Source organism: Calidris pugnax, unplaced genomic scaffold (genome assembly GCF_001431845.1).
Source record: "Calidris pugnax isolate Ruff unplaced genomic scaffold, ASM143184v1 scaffold49, whole genome shotgun sequence".
Taxonomy (NCBI): Eukaryota; Metazoa; Chordata; class Aves; order Charadriiformes; family Scolopacidae; genus Calidris; species Calidris pugnax.
The window spans coordinates 1,085,564-1,105,206 of record NW_015090798.1 but is presented as its reverse complement, the minus strand read 5'-3'; the positions used below and the strand labels follow the sequence as shown (position 1 = coordinate 1,105,206).

Here is a 19,643-nt window from a genome sequence, read left to right as displayed (position 1 = left end):
AAAACCCCAAAAAGTAATCATCCCAGACAGGTTGATTAGGTGTTTATTCTGTGTATTTTTGATTCCAAAATTTAAATACTTACATTTTTAAAAATAAATATATTTAGCTTTACAGTGAGAACATCTAAAAGTGATGTTTACAAAAATATTGACAGAAAACATAGATGAGTTTTTATAATTTTCTCTCTTTATTCACTGTACTCACAGAAAATAGTTACAAGTGTGTATCCAGCTCTCCTACTGAAAGGCCAGGCTTCTTTCTTGATTTAAATGTTGAAATAAATTAGGGGCTGCTATTAGAAAATGGCTAGTAATTTCCTCCATAAAAAACACCTGCAATAGTATGCCAGAAGAAATGTATATCAATATTTTATTGCTAGACATTATGTTTGAAGACCCATAATAGCAATATCAGGTCTCCCTTTATCACTTGGAAAAAGTGATGCCATTCATGACACCATATGGGGCTGGAAGCAGGTGAGTACATACATAGAAGAGTGCACAAAACAAGCTAATTTATTCCTTTTAAACAGATAATTTTTCCTGAAACCACTTCTCGATATGGTTATAAATAGCAGAGCTTTTCTTCTCATAGGTAAATAATACAGGCAGGTTTTTAGGAGAGATTTTCACCTCTTTTGAACTTGAACAGATTTACTGCATCACAGCTTCAGTAAGGATGGATGAGTATTGCTTTGGTTCATGTATTCTGATGACTTTGTTACCCTTTTTAAATGTTTTATTTCCTGCAACTGAAACGGTAGCGCATCTTGCTTTGGCAGGGCTATCCCAGTGCTATATCCTGCTGCTGGAACTCAGCTTCCAGTCAGGCTTGTGCATCCTTTAAAAAGTGCTAAGTAGTACACAGAAGCTAAATATTCTAATTCTTGCGGGGGGGAGGAATAATAAGGTCAGCCTCAGAGAGGCATCTGGGAAACTTTTTATGAGTAGGTGAAACTCCTAGAAGCTAAATATTCTAATTCTTGCGGGGGGAAGGGGTGGTGGAAATAAGGTCAGTCTCAGAGAGGCATCTGGGAAACTTCTTATGAGTAGATGAAACTCCCTTCTTATTTAGCATGTTAATCAGAAGAAAAATATGAACTACCAGAAAAGTAAGACATCAGTGACCTCAAGAGTGGACATCGTGTTCAAGAGAAGTTGCTACAGATAGAATTTAAAAGCAAGTAATGTGAATAGAAGCATGAAAACAGAAATGAATGTTTCAGTTGTTCTTTCTAAGCTGTGTCCTGTATTGTGCATTGAAGTCCCTTGTGGAGCTCTGCACTGAAGACACTGTAGTAAGGCACTAGGTTATCAAGTGCCACCAAGCTACCAGTTTACATCTGGAAATAATGAAATCTTTTTCACTTTGCATTGTGCTCAGCACTGGCTTGTGGATAGGAAGCTGATGCGTTACTGTGCTATTTTTCCCAGTATTTCCAGTTCTGGACTTAGTGGAATCGGTGATCCTTCTCATCTTTGTATGGCCATTTAAAACTCTGCTTTAGCATCTAATTCATTAAAAAATCAGGTCTAAAAGAACTGTGAATCATCTACATAAAACTGAACTGAACTGAACAGCCCATGAGATACACATTGGTGCTTTAGCATCTAATTCATTAAAAAATCAGGACTAAAAGAACTGTGAATCATCTACGTAAAACCTAACTGAACAGCCCATGAGATACACATTGGATACACAGTTATCTAATAAACCCAAACCTGTTATCTTATAGGTGCAGGAGGTGAACAAAGATCTTGAGGTTTGTGTAGCTGCTTGAGATTGCAGCTGCAGAACCTGTGATTTCTGCCATATCTGCTCCTGCAGCTTTGACTTGTGACAGCAAAGCTGCTGTCACATTGTCACCCTGGCTTTTACTAGGAAATGGATGTACACCCAGGCCATCTAAACACTGTGGCCATTGGAAAGGACTTCTACATGTAAGATGTAGAACCTCTAGTTTGTTGTAGCAGGAAGAAATTTCTCCCTAAATTTATGAGTATGTTCTCTTTTTCAAATAGATATCTGTAAGCTAATTTTGTAGGGTTCAGGACTAGTGAACAAAGAGACCAAAATTATAAAGAGAAGCTCTTTCATCATTGTTGAAAGCCCAGCATGCTGCTTTCCTTTATGCTTTTAAATGTCTTATTTTAATTTCAAGCTGTGCTCTAAACTAAATTTTTCACAAAACACAATTGTACTTCATATGAAGAAGTACATTAGGTGTAATGCAGTATGTTATTTACTTCACTTGGCTGTTTGGCCAGGTTATTGCTTGTTTTTTAAATCTCCCATCTCAAAAATGTAACATTTATTCTGAAGCTCTAGGAACTGCAGTGTTTTTCTTTGTAATTTCTTACACTTTTTTTTTTCCCCCCTTAATTCTGTTCTTCCTACTTTGTTCCCAATTTATCAGTCTCTGTGGTTCTGATCAAAATATTGAACAGCCTTCACTTTTGCCTTTGGTCTCTGGAAGTCAAACTGCTTTCTCATGTGGCTTTAGTTGTTTGGTTTTTTTTTAAATATCATTATTGTAATCTAGTTATTCATTTTAAGGATAAGGGATTTGGAGGCAGGAGTACATTTAAGTTAGATCAGTGCCTCCTTGACGATTCCTTGTTCGGTCTGATCCTTTCTTGTGCTCTGGTCATTTGTTAAAAGACAATTGTCACTAGAGCTACTTGGGATTATTCAGGGGCATAATTGTCACTTTTCAAAATAGTCTAAAGAGTGTGTACATGGCGAGTGAGTGTGTAGTGTGATGCGTGGCCAGGCTTCAGGGCCAGCCCTATTAAGAACAGTTTAAACAGGGTATTAGAACGCAGCCTATGCATGGTATGTGCTCACAAGAGCCCGGTCAACAAGATAAGTGTATCCAAATTAGTGCTAGATGTAAGTTCTTCAACACTTAGGAGTGTAAACAGTGAGAAGGTAAACTTCTTAATCACCTACTTGTGGAGTAGCTGACGACCATTTGAAATGTCCTCAGCCTATTGTTCTGGCTGTCATTTAACCCTGTCTTATAATGGATAGAGTTACTGTACTATATTCTAATGGAAAAACAGTTTGTGATACCCAGCACATACAGAAAGATGAGTTCACGTACCCCAAAATGTGCATTTTTACACGTGTGCATACAATCTCATAGTTCTTGAATTCTGTGTGCTTTTCATTCTCTTCTTGTGGAGGAATTGTTCTTTTCTTTTTACTCCCTTCAGGCTTGGCAGTATTTTGAAACTTTGTTTTTTAAAATGAGAGATATTGTTATACTAGAATACAGTAACTGCAGCCATGAACATTGTTGTTGGTCTGTAGTCAGAGATGACGGAAGCTGCTTACACAAAGCCAAAGTCAAATATGTTTTGGTTCAGATGGATTCCTGTGTGTTCTTCTGAACCTTTATATTTCTCCTTATTTTCTTTCAATTTTGGCTAAAATCAGTAAGTAGAACACCACAGAATATTTGAGGTGCTTCAAGAAATGAACCCTTTGGATTTGGAGATGACTCACCTGCAAAGAAATTACTGTTTTCATTATTAATGGGTGTAACAAGTGATAACAGTATTTTCACAGATTTTCATAATAGTTCTGTCTTCGAAAAAGATTTCTTCAGTCTTGCTAATTTGTGGTGACTTTATGTTTTAGGTTTTATCCCAATTTTTCAATAATACGGTTTCAGGGAGGTTTTTTAATACGTTAAAGTGATGCATCCTGAAGTGAGTGCTGTGGGTTGTTTCTGGAGGCAGGGTACCAAAGTAGAAAACAAAGACCCTGCCTCACCGGGGAGGGTCAAGTCAAACTCCTTTTGTGTTACAGTTCTTACGGTTTTGATAACTGAGCTGATGTATCCTGCTGTCCCATTTTAAGGTGGCAATGTAAAAGACTAGTAGGAGCCTTAGAAATAAGGTGTAATAGTTGTCTTGAAACACTTCCCTTGAAATTTGCCTTGCTAGTAACTTGAAATGACAGACGGGTGTTTTGTCTCCATTTTTGCACCAGGAGGTGCTGGTTCTTATTGAATCACACAAGAAATGCACAAACTTTATCAAGAAAGATGACTGTTTTATCAATGTATTAGAAAAGGTGGCAGCATGTCACAACATAAGTCCCTTCTGATGCTGGGAACCCTTGAGCTGATGCAGCATCAGGCAGAGCTCCTGTCCGTGGGGACGTTACCAACATCCCCTCCCCTCAAATCCCATCAAATGATTTGTGGAAAAGATTGTCTAATCCAAGATTTAATAAATAATAGAACCACAGAATGAGTAGATATCTATATATGCAAATACATATTTCTTTGCGGTTGACAGCTTTTTTTCTTTTTATCTAGATATTAAAGAGAGGTTCACCAATTACGTGCTGCTACTAATTGTATGTCTAAGAAATATGGAACAGTTCTCATGGAATCCAGGTGAGTAAACTGGTAGAAGAATGACAAAATGACAGATATACAAAATGACAGATTCTGAGCTGTCAACAACTGTATCTCTTCCTTCTTTCTGCAACCTGAAAGATGAGGGTAACCAGGACATTTAGTTGAGGAATCTTAATTTGTCAAATACCTTAGATTCTCATTTTTCTGTTTCTGGCTTTTTTGTAATCATGAGTCCATGCTTTCTTCTAGAAGTACATGCTGTTATACTACAAACATGCATAGTTATTTTTCAAGTAGTGTCTTGAATGATTTCTTCGCAGCACTTCCCTTTCCTTGGTGTACATTGAGGATGACGAATCCCCTAGAGAATTTTATTTTCTGAGGCGAGTGAGATTGAAATTTGATAGAAGATTATGTAAAAATTGCCATGAATAATTTAACATTGATTATATTTAGGATTTTAATACTATATTGAATAAATATTGAGTAAAATTCGGATTTTACTTCATTGAATTTATTTTATTTTAATAATTTTGAGCCCTGATCTGTGTGGTGTATTTTGCTTGAATGTTACAAGTCTACCTAAATTTTACCTTAAGCATCTAAAACTGCAGGTGCTCTGTCTATTTCTCATACATACTCAATATACAAAGGTTGTTTTCCTACTGATAAGGTTCTAGAAGAGCAGTGGAATATGTGAGAATTTGCACAGTGCCTGCGGGGGGGTGATGTAAAGTTACAGTCTCTTCAGGCTCTTGAGGATTTTTGACTTTTGAGCAAAAGCATTACAATTTTTGCTTTGTATACTTGATTGAGCCAAATTAAATGAGCTAACTTGTTTCTTCCCGGCCTTCAGATCATCTTTGGGTGTTATTCCCGGATGTTTGCATGGTGGTTGCTTCAGAAATTGCGGTGGATATTGTGAAACATGCCTTTATAACAAAATTCAATGACATCACAGCAGATGTAGGTATCCCGTTCGGAATGCTGAGTGCTATTTTAAGTTGTTTATTTTGGTAATATTTTTTTAAATATGAAATTTGATTCAAGTGCACCGAAGTGTAAAAATTGTTATTTTCATATAGAGGATATCATTTGAGAAAGCTTTGTAATTTCCTGATGCAATGTAATTCTGAGGATCTTTATAACACCTCTGCTTCTAAATTAGTAGTTCCAGATCCATAAATTATTGAAAGCGTTGTGTAACAATTCACATAACAACTACAATTCACATAACTGGCAGATGATTTTGTGAAGTGATCACTGGTTCCATTGACAGAGGATGACTTGTTCTGTCATCTAGGCAGAGCTTGTACCTTTTCCTAGCAGAATGGATTGTAGAGTAAAATTCAGGCTTTAGGAAAAATGGGTATTGTGAGGCAGCCAAATCTCCGTTCTTGCCTGTGTGTTAGAGGTAGTATCTGAAGGCAGAGATATATTTTTCCACTGTCCCTGGAGCACTAATATGAAGTGGGTTATCTCTTAGTTTCCCACTCTTTAAATTTGTTAGGCCATATATATATTATGCAGTCCTTCTTTTAAAGCAATAGACGAGGTTACTTTTTGTGTGGTGCGGCATGATACATTGGCCATTTGCCTTGCGTGTTGGGCGAATTCAAATGCACTCAATAAATTCATGGAGAGATGAGTTAGCAATTTTTCACTAATAAAACCACTTTTCAGGAAATGAGATCAGGACTTGGAAGTGCTATCTTTTTCAGCATGTCTCAAGTAACTGCATTGTGCAGTGTGGAAACAAGTTTAATAGATGTACTTATAAGCTCCCTTTCGCCAGAGGCATTTATGCGTGCCCTACTTTTGCATAGAGAGTGTGAAAAAGAGCAGTAATAAAGTCATGATAGCCAAAAACGTAGCATGCTTCAGTGTGCTGAAACAGCTGGAAGATGGGGGTAGGGGGGTGACGATTTTGCAGGGTTTATTTAACAAACTTTGTACTTTTTGCATGAAGTTCTAAAGATTTACAGCTGCTAGGTCAGACTTTTTCAGAAGTTTTGAGCACCCGTAGTGGAAATTGCCCTGACACTTGTCTTTAAAACAGATACTTTTCTGTCTTAATGTGCAGAACTGTTTCAAAGAGAAATAAAAGCTTCATTCATCTTCTGATACAATTTGCTTTTTTCATGGAAACGCTTGGTATATAAGGAAACTTTCTTATTTAGTTTGATCCCAGCACTACTTTCATGTAGCTTAAAACAAATTATCAACTGTAGGAAAAAAGTAAACATGGTTTATCTTGCTTTTTATTTCTGATGATTCTCAAATTTTTGCTTTTAGGATTTTGTTTGTTTGTTTGTTTATGTACACAAGTAACTTTATGGCAGAAATATAGACTCATCTGTTGAAGGGTGCAATTAGACATTAGAAAAACAGGCTTTGACTCATTCAGCCTGTGTATAAGTGTTTATAATATTTTTTACAGAAATATTTTATTAGTATCTCTGTTGCTTCTCTCAAGTGTGATAAAAAATTAATCATGCATCCAATGTTCTGGATTTTTTCCAGGTCTACAGTGAATATAGAGCCAGTCTTGCATTTGACCTTGTTAGCAGTCGACAGAAAAATGTAAGCCTGAAAATAAAGGCGTTTTCTTGTATTAACGAACATAATTGTTATTGGGGGGGAGGGGTATTGGAACAAATAAATAAATTAATAATTTTAAATCAGTGTTCTTTTCCCTTTAACTGTGTTGGATCAAAAAAATTCAGTGAAATTCAGTGAAAAAACAGTGTTCCTTAGTAATTTATATTATTTCTTCACTGACAGCATGTGCAGATGTATAGGGGTGTTTGTACCATGCATGTTACTGGTGTGGCATTGGTATTTATGGAACACACAGACTGCTTGTGTTTTTCATTAGTACTGTTTTTTTGGAAGACTATTTATAGCACACCTTTCCTGAATGAGTCTCTTACCTATTAGTGGGTGCTCCAGATGAGTGCTCTAACTATGAAATGAACTTATTATAATAATTTATGTAGTTTTCTTGGGCATGTTTAATAGATATTGCTCGGAATGCAATAGTTACTTCATGAAGAAGTTAGACACCTGCAATTACAAATAATTAATTATTGATAATTTGTTAATTTAAAAAAAAAAAAAGGTTTCTTAGTTCTGAAGATTCCTATTACTTTTCCAAAGGATCCTCTGTGGAAAATTAGTGTCTGTATGGTGCTACCTAACTTTGGCATGACCTTCAATACTGTGTGAAAGTGGTTGTGTGGCATAGTTGTGTTTTGAGAGTGCAAATGCAAACATATTTTCAAAATTATTTTATCATAGTTAAACTAAGGCTAATTATAGATGTTTGTAGAATGATTTAAAATTGCTAGCGTACTGGATAATTTTTCTTTTGTCTCTCATGGATTTCTCTGTACAGTATTTGAGGATCAAAGTGAAATTAATACCAAAAGGTCTCTAAGCTAGTAATAATGTACAGATGAAATATTGTCATGCATTTGGATTCAGTGTCCTAATTGCTCTCGATTTAGAGATTTGTATTATACCCCAGTTACTCTTGATTTAGTGCACTGAAGCTAATCTTACTGGTCATGGTAATATTACGTTTTTGTCTGAGAGTACAGCTATCTGCATTTGAATTTCAAAATGTGAATAGGTGCACTTTATACCAGCATAGCGTTTGTTAGCAGAGATTGATTCTTATCTAGAGGGTGTACCAAGCTAAAATAAGCTCATTTCTTTGCATAAATAGTTCATTATTCTTCCTCCTTTTTTTTTTTTCCTAGGCATATACAGATTATAGTGATTCGGTTTCCAGAAGAATGGGTTTCATTCCTCTTCCGTTGGCTGTTTTAGTAAGTTGTATCTTTCCTAGCAGTTTTCTGTCAATAAGATACCAGTCTGAGAATATATGGCTGTGAGGTAGCTGGCTCATTTTGATGTTTTGAGGATGAAATGATCACCTGGAGTAAATGAAATGATGCTGCAACGTTGAGTTAGCACTCGCTATAAACTATATCACATACTAATTATGACTTCATGAATATGTTACTGTTTTTCAGCCTGTCATAGAAAATCAAACATAGATTAATTTTATAGAATTTATAAGCACTTGAACTGCAGCAGCGGAATGGAACTACATCTGTGCTTATTAGACATTTATTCCTTTTGGCAATTATCCTAGTCATTCATTTGGAATAGTCAAAGCAGCTGGTTACCAGAAGGTTAGCAATACTGTACTAGTTTGTTTTTTTTTTTAGTTTTTTCATAGGAGTCCTTGTGGTTGTCCCTGTAATGCCATGCTTAATGACTCAGTTTTCTTTTATATGGGACACTGACCTTCTGAGCTGTTGTAGAATACATAATTCTGAAATAGTTGACCCTGCTACATGGACATGCTGCTATAAAATGAATCACTTCGTTATTGGAATTGTGTCCACATACAGTCTGTTCTGAATTAACTATTGCAGAATGTTTTCTGTAAATAGCTGCTCTGTTTTTTTTTCCCATACACACATGTAGACAAGCAGTAGTTACTGTAATACTGGGGAGCGTGTCCTTGCTTTGCCAGCAAAGATGCTAAATCATAATTTTCCTGGAAGAATATCAATATGAATTAACTTTTAAATGTAATGTTCTCCCATACAGATGGGGAAAAATGCTATTGACAGGCTTTCCCTAGTTTTTATCCAGTATTTAAAACAAAAAACAACAAAACCCCAACAACAAAAAACCTAAACCAACCATTTTAATTATTTCTTTCATAACTAAGTGAAATCCATCCAGTGAGAATTCAATTGAAATGCTGTGTTCAAGTTAATTGTGTTCTGATATGTTATCCTGGATACTAATGAGTTTAAAATGAACTGGGGGCTTTGCCAACTTGCATCCCAAACTGTGAAACACTGAAGTAAAACTGAGATTTTGGTATCATCCCATACTGAAACTTGGGATTCATACGTCCAGTCCACAAAGCTATTTTGTATTCAAAATGTTAGCATAGTGTGAAACACTGATTCTGTTTTACTGCATCAGCATCTCCTGACATTTTCCTCAAAAATTGTTAGCTCAGCTTCCAGCCCTTGATTTTTGGGGAGGGCTTTTTCACTTGTTATTCTACTTGGAAGTCAGTGGTGAAGGAATAATTATCAGACTGTAGTTTTGGCAAAGGTGTAACTTGCTGCTAGTATAATACTTATTCAACTCAAAATCTTGAACACTTAGTGCTACCAAGGGGAACATTAGAATAAAGTTCTGTTAATGTAAATATTTCTACTTTTGCCTTGAATCTACCAAATAAGAAACATCTGTTAAAATATTCTATTAATAATTTTGTGCTGTATGTTTTAACTGTTTAACTTTTATCCTTAAAACAGCTCATCAGAGTTGTAACAAGCTCAATAAAAGTACAAGGAGTCTTAGCTTATGTATGTGTCGTGCTGTTCTACTGCGGGTAAGTAAATGCATACAACTGAAAAGTATTTACCATTATTTGATCAGATATGTGAAAAAAAGCTTCTGTTGATACTTTTAAGTATGTGTGTACACAAAAGTTTATGTTCAGCAGAACAAAGATGTAAAGCACTTAACACTCGTAAACTGAAATTGAGAGTGCAGATTGGTCCCCAAGTACCGTAACTGCATTTGGGGATTATAGCCCTCAATAAGTAACTTCAGTAATGAAAATAATTAATGGAAAAATGATTGGTAGAATTTATGACAGACAAGCACCGTACTTCTGCATAAAAGGGGAAATTGAATTCTAAGGAATGAAACTTTGTCTGAAAAGAGAGAAAGATTCAATATGCCAACAAAAATAAGCAGTTTAAGTGCTCTGGGCAGCTTATGAATTCTCCTCTCTGGTAGTTAAAAGCAAGGTGTCTTTGTGTCAGGAAACCGCTATATGAAAAAAAGTATATACAAGGCTCACCTTTTTGGGAAGGAGGCGGTTGGTAAATAATCTTAGTTAAGAAATATAATGTCCTGTAGCAATTTATTTTCCAAAACCGCTGATTTACAAGTATTCCTTCACTGCCAAGTCAGTTTATACTTGTATTATCCTTAACTTCTCACCAGTCTATACTTCTGAGGTGCTTTAAATCTAGTCTAGTTTGTCACTCTTGAGGCACTCGCTGCGGACTGTGTGGGGATGACCAGTTTCTAGGAAAGGTGCATAACGAACCATGTCAGTGTTTGTTGTCGCTCAGCACTAATTGATACTGGAGTCCTCCTAAAATTTGTCATAAAGAATTAAGTGATTCAAATCACTGCAGCAGAGAACCTGTCTACAGTAATGTGGGAATACCTCTTCCAGTGCCCTGCCAAGGTGTGTTTGTGACTGAAGGCAGCAAGACTTGGGCAGAAAAAGACTGGGGCAGTGGTTCAGCAGGTAGAGAAGAGACACTGGAAGAGAGGAGGCTGCTGTTCTATAATACCTTATGAAAAAAATGGAGATGCCCCAAATTTTTATAAATAAATAGACTCTTCTCTCTAATCTGACCTTGATCTGCAGAAAAAGTAGAACTTGGTCTGATGTGGCTAGTCCACATTAGTGTAGAGACACATCTCTTTAGTGTAGGATACCTAGGACTTTTGAGATATTGCGTATAGGTGAAATATTAGAATATTAGCCATATTCCTCTGCACCGTACTTTGATTTGTTCCCCAGCATTGCCACATGCAGTGCCCATGTTCTCCCTGAAGCCAGCTCTCTCTAATTGAAAGCACTAGTCCCTGGTCATCGCATTCAAGCTGTGCTATACTGAGTTCAGTGCCTTGATTCTGCTCAGTGGGTTTTCCTTTTTCCCAATCTGTGTAATACTTCCCTAATTCTGCCATTCCACTGCTGCAGCCCACTCCTGGATTTTTTCCCTGTCACTGCAGCTTAGAGGATGGAGGGCAGGAGAAAGTAATGTGCTTAACATGAAAGATTAAATGCTGGGTTTTGATGGCATAGGTCACAAGAGTAAATGGTTGATTTTGACCTTATTGAAAAGTGAGAACAGATTTTTGCTTCTGCTGTGATCTCAGATTTGGAGCTAACTCCCTCTTACATCTTTCAAGTAGTTGAACCTAAATCTCAGCTTTTCATCACATTAGTGTAGCAGAGATGTGTGAGAAACAATGTGATAAAATCTGAAACAGTTAACTGGGCAAAGGATTGAGATTATAATATGGAGGATGTTATTTTGTATTGATATTTAACAACTGTAATACTGTAAATTACACTATTGAAAAGTCTTGCCCAGCATATGAAACCTGAGTTTTCTTTTTCTAGGATTTTGAACAACTGCAAACTTAGATTGTTGTTAGAAATTTGAGCCTGGGGTAGACTGGCAGAAAAGAATAAAGGAGAATCGCTAGAAACTTGCATAATTTTCCCTGAGAGGCTGGAACTGGTACAACAAAGTGTTGATTTATGGCCTTTTTGACTTCTGATCTCATTAAATCGGAGTCAAATCACGCTGTAAACACCTACTCTCCCAGAACAAAAGCATGTTACATAAAAAGTATGGGGGGGGAAAAAACCTCTGAGACTTATTAAAAATGGAGGAGAGCTTCTCGAACTCTCAGAAACAGAATCTGTCCTGAAAACCTAATAATATTATAGAGCATAATGGCTTTCAACTAGTATAAAATGATAACTACTTTGTGGTTGCTTGGATACTAAAATGTCAGTTTCTTCTGAGTACTGAAAGTGGTCATTCTTCCATTTCTCTAAATTTCTACTCCAAGTAAATATGTTGCATAAGATTCCCTTCAAAGTGCTTTATTTCTCTGTTAGACAAGTGCTGATTGCATTAACACAGTGAGAGCTGAGCTGTGCTTGGGTCACTTCACGATTAAGCAGTTAGACCCATTCATGGATTTTAATCTGTGAATGTTCACTTCATCTTCTTTTTAGTTGGTTAGTGATGTACATAATAAACAGATTTTCAGAGTAGAGAATGATTTTAGAGCCTGCATTGGGTTCAGCTCTGTTACGTAGGTTGATTTGTGTGGAAGATATTTATATTCATCCTACAGAGAGGAGTTCACTGTTCCCTTGTTCTGTAGCGAGTCTTCACCTGCTTCACCTCTGCTTTCACCTCTGGAGTGGACATTGGTCTGCATGTTGTGTAATGCTAGTAATGGAACTGAGATTTTACAAAGCTCGTTTGAGTTGTAAATCTAAAAGCACTTGATGGTAGATGAGACCTCCCTAAAAGGGACTTCATGATTTGCTGAAGTTTGTGCTGCAAATTAATGGTAATAGCAAAGGAATCTGCCATCAACTGGACTGTGCTGTGATGGTAACACAGTGCTGCTTCATTGGATTTGTTGAGTTTCATGGACTGTCTTTTGTGGTGTGTTTTCTTTTTAGGATGAGTCTGTAATTAGTGAAAGCTAGGTATATTTGCTTTCTTGTGGCCCAAGGTCCATTAGTGATCCTTGGCTGGGCACAGTGAAGGCTACAATTTTGACAGCAGTGGATTTAACTTTGACTTGCACTGTTGTGTGCCTTTTTTAGTTCTGTGTTTAAATATTTGATGTATTAAACAGCTGCTTAACTGCCCTTGTCCTTTTGTTAAACTATGGTAAAACTGAAAAAACTGATGTTTTTCTGTAGATAACTTCTGAAATAAAATTTTAAAAAATAGAAAATTTAATCATTGAATCTGCAACAAATTGTTCAGAAAAGGAAATTACCTTTTGATCTTGCTATTGAAGGGCTTTAATTTGTTAGCTAATCCTCCCAATACAGGAGTAACCAAATACAATTATTTTAATATGAATAATTACAGTATTAATAATATGCAATTATTTTAATATGCTAATGCAAATATGTAAACATACTTTTACTTTTTTCAGGTTAATATCTCTGAAAGTCCTTAACAGTATTGTATTGCTGGGGAAATCATGTCAATATGTAAAGGAGGCAAAAATGGAGGAGAAATTATTCAATCCTGTTGTGACTGCCACCCCAGGGAAGCCAGCTGGCAAACAGCAAAGCATGTTTAAATCTACCCAAGGTAAGCCTAACTGCCTTGTTTTGTTTTCAACTGTAATGAAAATTGCTTTCAGACTAAATTTAGTATTATACCAGATGCATGACATTGTTAGCTGCACAGCAGCCCCGTTGCTGGACACTAATTGTACCATATCACAGCTGTGAGCACAAGTCTGTAAATGCAATAAAATTTATTGCTTCTAGTTCATGCATCTTTTGGTTATAAATATTCATCTCTGATAAGATCCTACCCTGATGCGTGGAGGTGATAGAGACATCAGAACAATAGCACATTATTTTGTTCGAAAATCATAATCATGGAATGGTTTAGGTTGAAAGGGACCTTTCAAAGATTGTCTGGTCCAACCCCCTCTGCCATGTCACCACCCAAACAACTAAATATTTACACATCATCTCTGGCAGTGCTGAAGTTTAATAAGGTAGTAATCTATGCATTTCTTATGGAAATCAATGTAAACCATGGCACACAATAGATATAATTACTTATAATTGTCATGGACACACGAATGAAAAGCTTTATGAAATCCAAATAGGACCTTCAGCTGGTCTCCACTCGCTTCGTTTCCAGTCTGTGCAGCGTGGCCGTCTGTACGGGTCCTCAACGTTAGCATTAATACATAATTGGAATGGGGCATTATTATATTGCTGTGACATGTTAGAGAGGGAAACAAACCTTCATTGTTCCTGTCAACTGAATTGGATTGTGTGTCTTCCTCTGTGAAGAGCTCAATGAAAGCTCTGGAGAACTGAACAGTGAGGCTTTTATTGTGTTCACTCTGTCGCTTGCCAGAGACTTGGACGGCTTGAAATGTAAGGTGCTTATTAGTCGTCATAGTGTCTCGCCAGCAAGAGTAGAGTTAAGAATCTGTCAGTGTTTCACTCATAAATCTGTCTCACCTGTGTCAAAGCAAACCCTGCAGAAACTTGGTGCAGACATTTCTTTTCCAATAGCTTAAATTCATAGAGCTGCTTTAGTTTTGTCGTGAAAGAACGTAATGCGGATTGGTCTGAATGCCTTTTGCGTTTCACTAGACAACTATCACAATGATAAAGTTTTAATAAAAGATTCTAGTACTACACTTGGATAGGAGACATAATAAGCTGTACTTTCTTAGAGTGATCCTTAAACTTAAAGCAAATAAATTCTGAACACTATTTTTAGCTGAAGCAGCAGCAATTTTACAAGGTCAGTCAGCGGAGATGCTTATTTCCTCAAATGGAAAGATTTTGATTATAAAGTAGCAATCAAAAAGCTTTTGCTCATTTTATTTAGAATATTCTTAACTTCCACTGAGCTTCCAAAGCTCAATTTTTAACATTTTTGCAGAGTTTCTTACACCTTTTAACGGCTTTTATTTACTAGAAACCTCAATTATGTGAAAGAATGTTTTTACCTTCCCCAGCTTCTGTGTGTCTGCATTATTTCTGCTGGGCTCTGCAATATTGATTAATCCTCGTGCCCCATTTATCAGGTTTTTTTAAATACAGTCTTTCAACCCACCTCTTCCTAGGATGAGGGTGAAGGAATTAATCTGGTCTACTTTCTATCAGTTTATAATGCCAGTCAGTTTATTTTCTTAGGAGTTTCCATCTTGTCTACAGAAACAGTTTAAAATTTTGAAGGATAAAATTTTATACTTGCTCTTGGAGGATGGAACTTCTAATTACTGGTAACCATTTGTAGGCTGACTAGCTTCCTCTGGAAGCTGCAGGGTTAGAAAACGCTTACCTGTGTAAAGAAGTTCTACAATTAGCATTACTTATCTCCTTTCTCCATGCAAGTTTAGTACTTTGACCTGCATAAGGCTGTAGAGAATCATCCCCGTATCTTCAAGTAGTAGATGTTTTACTGTGGAGGCACGCTATAGAGAAAGAAGTGTTTGTAGGAATTTGGATAGTGCTGAGATTCTGACAAATAATGTTCCCCTGGGCTGGTCTGCAGTATTTCCCCACATTTAACAGAACTGCTTTAGGAGCCAGTGCTATTGAAGTGTGTAGCGGTGCATGAGTCATTTATTAGCTATCCCTAGAGAAGCCAGGTTTATTGTACATATCTAGAGGTTTAGGCACATCTAGTTCCCACTGCAGAGATTCTTTTTTTTTTTTTTAGTTCAGTAGAAAATATTTGTGTGATTCGCATGACAACTGCCTAAAACCTTTTTGTCTAAGCCAACAAAAATGAGTATGTAAACCAGAAGAATGTAGTGTGTGTCCTAACATCTGTTGCTTATACTCTTGCTCGTTATCTGAACTTCTGTAGAATTCATCTTCTATCTTTTTACCAAATTAGAAAAGGAGATTTCTTATGGTAAAATTAGGAAAAGGTATCGTGGCTTCCACAAAGCATTCTTCTGTTGCTCCTGCTGGTTTGATGCAGCACACTTCTTCTGGGTAGCTTTGGATGAATCTGGATGTTATAGATGCATCAGTATGTCTGTGTTAAATTAACTGGTTAACTTTGTAATTGTCTTGTGTTCCAACAGGAATTTCCACAGATGAAAATGGATCTACATCAGTTACCAATCAGCCTGTGCATCAGAAGGAGAACACGCCTTCTTTACTTGTAACGAGCAATTCTGATCAATTTCTGACAACTCCTGATGGAGAAGAAAAAGATATAAGCCAAGACAGTTCAGAATTAAAACACAGGTCTTCAAAGAAAGACTTGTTGGAGATAGACAGGTTTACTATTTGTGGAAACAGAATTGACTAAGTTTTTTTTTTTTTTTTTTTAAATCAATGTGCTAAGGATACTGAGCTGTTGGGACAGCAGATGCTACCGGAATGGACAGTTGCCAAAAAAGGCACATAAATATTTATTTAAAAACTTAAATTATTAATGGCAAAAAAAAAGATATTAATTTCTTTCTACACGTAACTTGGCTTGGTATCTGGTCAGGTCAAGTGAGTGATCTTTAACTTGCCTCTTGGAAAATGTGGTGGATCGTGAGTCTCTAGCCTGGTGGCAGAGCTGCAGTATCACTTTTCTGGAAAATAGACTGGAAAAAAAGCATAATCCTGTTCCGCGTTACAAAACCATGCTTCCAGAACATACTCCTCCTCGTGAAGGCTCCTCCGGTGTAAGGATATTCCTGGAAATGTATGACAACTTGAGCGGAAGCTTGTCTTTCCAGTTACCTTGTTTTATTAAACATCCGCAAGCAGAATTCAAAACTTGTGCTTATCTCAACAAACGCATAAAGCATTGGTACATACAACAGTAAGTCAAGATAGTTATTCTTGTCAACAAAAATCTTTTCAAAATGTATCTCGAAAATCTTGTAATCGGAATAAAATTTTGCCTTTAAATGAAAGACTTACTGCATACTATTTTATCTAAATACTAAACGCCAAGGAAAGAGCACGATAATGAAGGTTCTGCTTAACTGGGCAAATATGAAGCGTATGCATTTTGTGTGTTGTGTGTCCTGCAAGGCAAATTATTTATAAAATTATTTTTAAAAGCTGAGGATATTTTGTTGCTGTAGGGAAAAATCATAAAGAGGCACATCTATATGTTGAGGAAAAGGCAGTGATAACTGCAGCAATCATTGTGTTGGAACTGTATGTATGGCATTAACGCAACAGAAAAGAATATTATGCTGCATTTTAGGTTTTACTGTGATAAGAATGACATCTGTGTATTAACATGCCTATAAAAGCTCATTACTGATGATCAAATCAGAATTATCCATTTTAATTGATTGGTTTTAGCCAAACTTAAGTAGAAAGACTAGATCTATAAAGAGCATTTAAGCATTATAGTGCGTCTTAATTTCTGGTGTGAGATGCCGTTGTGGGAGAATTGATGAAGGATGGTTTGGAATCCTCAGACCAAGAATGGAATAAATTTGAGCTCAAAGCTGAAGACTTAGATCAGAAGAGACCCTTTAATGATAAATTCTTCATGTATTGTTGCTAAAGCACAGCATGAACTTCAAATGCCTTTCAGATATTTAAGAAAGCACCGGTTCCAATTTCCAAGGGAAGGTGTCATAAAAGTACTTCAGTGCTGAACAAATGAAGGCAAAATTTGCTCTTTGCTGATTTCATGATTTGTCAGGGTGGGAAAGCCAAAGTTCTTTTGCTGAAAGTTTAATGTATACGCTAATTCCTGGACCTTGCAGGACTACAGTAATACAGCCAACGGAGACAGTTGGACAGAGCTCTCGTGTCTTTGAGCAGCCTTTGGTGATGAGGTCACTTTGCCGTGCAGGTTAGTGTGGTCTGCTCTGGTGGGGACTTCTTGCTGCAGTCCTACAGCCTCTCCTCTCCCGTCAGGAGCAGCCGGAGCAACGGCCAAAACCTGTGGTGACTGTTCAGGGATGATACTAAAAAGAAGAGGACTTGTGCTGGGGAAAAAATCTGAAATTCCTTAATTTTTGATGTATTTTCTACTAATTGGAGATGTTCACACATTGAAATTCAGATTATCTGTCAATTTGGTGTATCTTATTTTTGAATTATTTAGCAGTTGCTAAAGAAAGCTTGGAATTGCTTTCATTATTTTTTTTTTTCTGTTGGATGACATTCTGTATCAATTTTATAAGTGCATCTTGTGTGAAACTCAATAAAATTCAATTTTGTAATATTTGTTTAAAAAAGGAAAAGTAACAGCGTCGATATTTCTTTCTTAGCATTCAGAGCTGGTGACCTTGCAGTGTATTTACTGTACTAAATTCTGAGTTCCATTAAGTAGGATTCTTATCAGTGTGGGACACAAATGTGCATAAGGACTGGGTTATCCATGGCTTTACTTCTGATTTATTTCTGTAGCAGTTGGTTTTCGTCACTTGTAGAAAGAAGGTGTTGATGCCACCCTGCTATTAATTTGTGGGGGTTGGAGTTGCTTAGAGAGAGCATCGCAAACCCAACATTTCTCCTGAAACTCTCTCAAAGTCTGGTGGGGGCCCAGCTGGGCATGAAGTGTCATTGTTTTCTCTGGCTCCAAGCTCTCTAATTGTGCTCGTGTTTTTGGCCTTCATTAATAGGGATTCCTTGAATATCTAGCAGTGACTCTTTTCATGAGAGGTCACAGCTTCTCCTCTGACCCTGGGTGGTTCTCTCAGAACTCTAGAGGTGGCTGATGGGGAACAACCACCAAAAAAACCCCACCCAGCACACCAAATTTCTTGTCTACAGATACAGTTCTTTATTTCTTGAGGTTTTCTGGAAAAGCTTCTGTCTTAACCTCAGATACTCTTATTTATTTCCCTCTTAAGTAGTGAATAAATTAAGTTCTTCAATTCATAAATCCCTCTGAACCCAAAATCTTGGCAGCTCTGATGCAAGCCTTGATATTTCAACTGAAGTCACAGTTGCCAAATTAATTCCAAAAGCACACACAGAGTATGGAGTATATTTGTAATTAGTATTATTCATTATGAGAGCATTAAGGAACAACTGTGTTTTCCATAGGATTATTTAATTACTCTTTGAAGCCTTTCAGATGTTCATCAGCCGAGCAGAATTTCCCCTCAAGCAGAGTTGTTTTACAATCTCAAGTGCACTGGTAATTCACTTGGCCTCTCAATTTAGACTGAGTTTGTTGACAGTTCGACTTGGTCTTGTTTTTTTGTGGTGCAAAATTTTCTATATTCCAAGTACTCATTCAGAAGTCACTTTTTGTAAGCCAGCGTGGTTCTTAGGGTCACTTGTTAAAGCTGGTATTTGCCCGGCAGTGGCTGCTATGGAATCTGATTCAGACTCAGTTTGGTGGTAGTAAGCAAGGATGCAACTTAATTCTAGCACAAATGTAATGAAACTCTGTGAAACTCCTGAAGTGTTGAAATGTTTTCCCTTACAATCTGGGCTGCTCTGTTGTGAGTAAACTGGGAGTTGCACTGACTGTGTCAGTCCTGGGTAATGATGGCTTCAGAAACACTCTTCAGGATTACGAAACAAAGTTTGCTTTTGGAACTTCAGAGTAATTGCTCTTTCTTAAAAATTTGGTCTCTGTTGCTTTTGCAGACTCCAAGGCCTACAGGAGAGATGGGGAGGGGCTCTTCATCAGGGAGTGGAGCGATAGGACCAAGGGTAACAGTTTTAAACGGAAAGAGGGGAGATTTAGATTAGATACCAGAAAGAAATTCCTTCCTGTGAGGGTGGTGAGACACTGGAACAGGCTGCCCAGAGAAGCTGTGGCTGCCCCATCCCTGGAGGGGTTCAAGGCCAGGCTGGATGGGGCTTTGAGCAACCTGGTCTGGTGGGAGGTGTCCCTGCCCAGGGCAGGGGGGTTGGAACTCGATGATCTTTAAGGTCCCTTCCAACCATTCTAT

General features: G+C 37.1%; 1 protein-coding gene across 3 annotated transcripts in view; it reads left to right on the top strand.

The window, feature by feature from the left end:
* TAPT1 (transmembrane anterior posterior transformation 1) overlaps window positions 1-17,975 on the top strand; it is a 43,192-nt gene extending 25,217 nt beyond the window's left edge. For all 3 annotated transcript variants that reach the window (XM_014937126.1, XM_014937125.1, XM_014937127.1), the window contains 7 exons: window positions 4,332-4,412; window positions 5,233-5,342; window positions 6,900-6,959; window positions 8,141-8,209; window positions 9,731-9,807; window positions 13,206-13,366; window positions 15,849-17,975. In XM_014937126.1, the coding sequence (XP_014792612.1) occupies window positions 4,332-4,412; window positions 5,233-5,342; window positions 6,900-6,959; window positions 8,141-8,209; window positions 9,731-9,807; window positions 13,206-13,366; window positions 15,849-16,078 (788 nt within the window). In that variant the 3' untranslated portion in view covers window positions 16,079-17,975. The remainder of the gene's footprint in view (window positions 1-4,331; window positions 4,413-5,232; window positions 5,343-6,899; window positions 6,960-8,140; window positions 8,210-9,730; window positions 9,808-13,205; window positions 13,367-15,848) is intronic.
* Window positions 17,976-19,643: the final 1,668 nt, after the last annotated feature.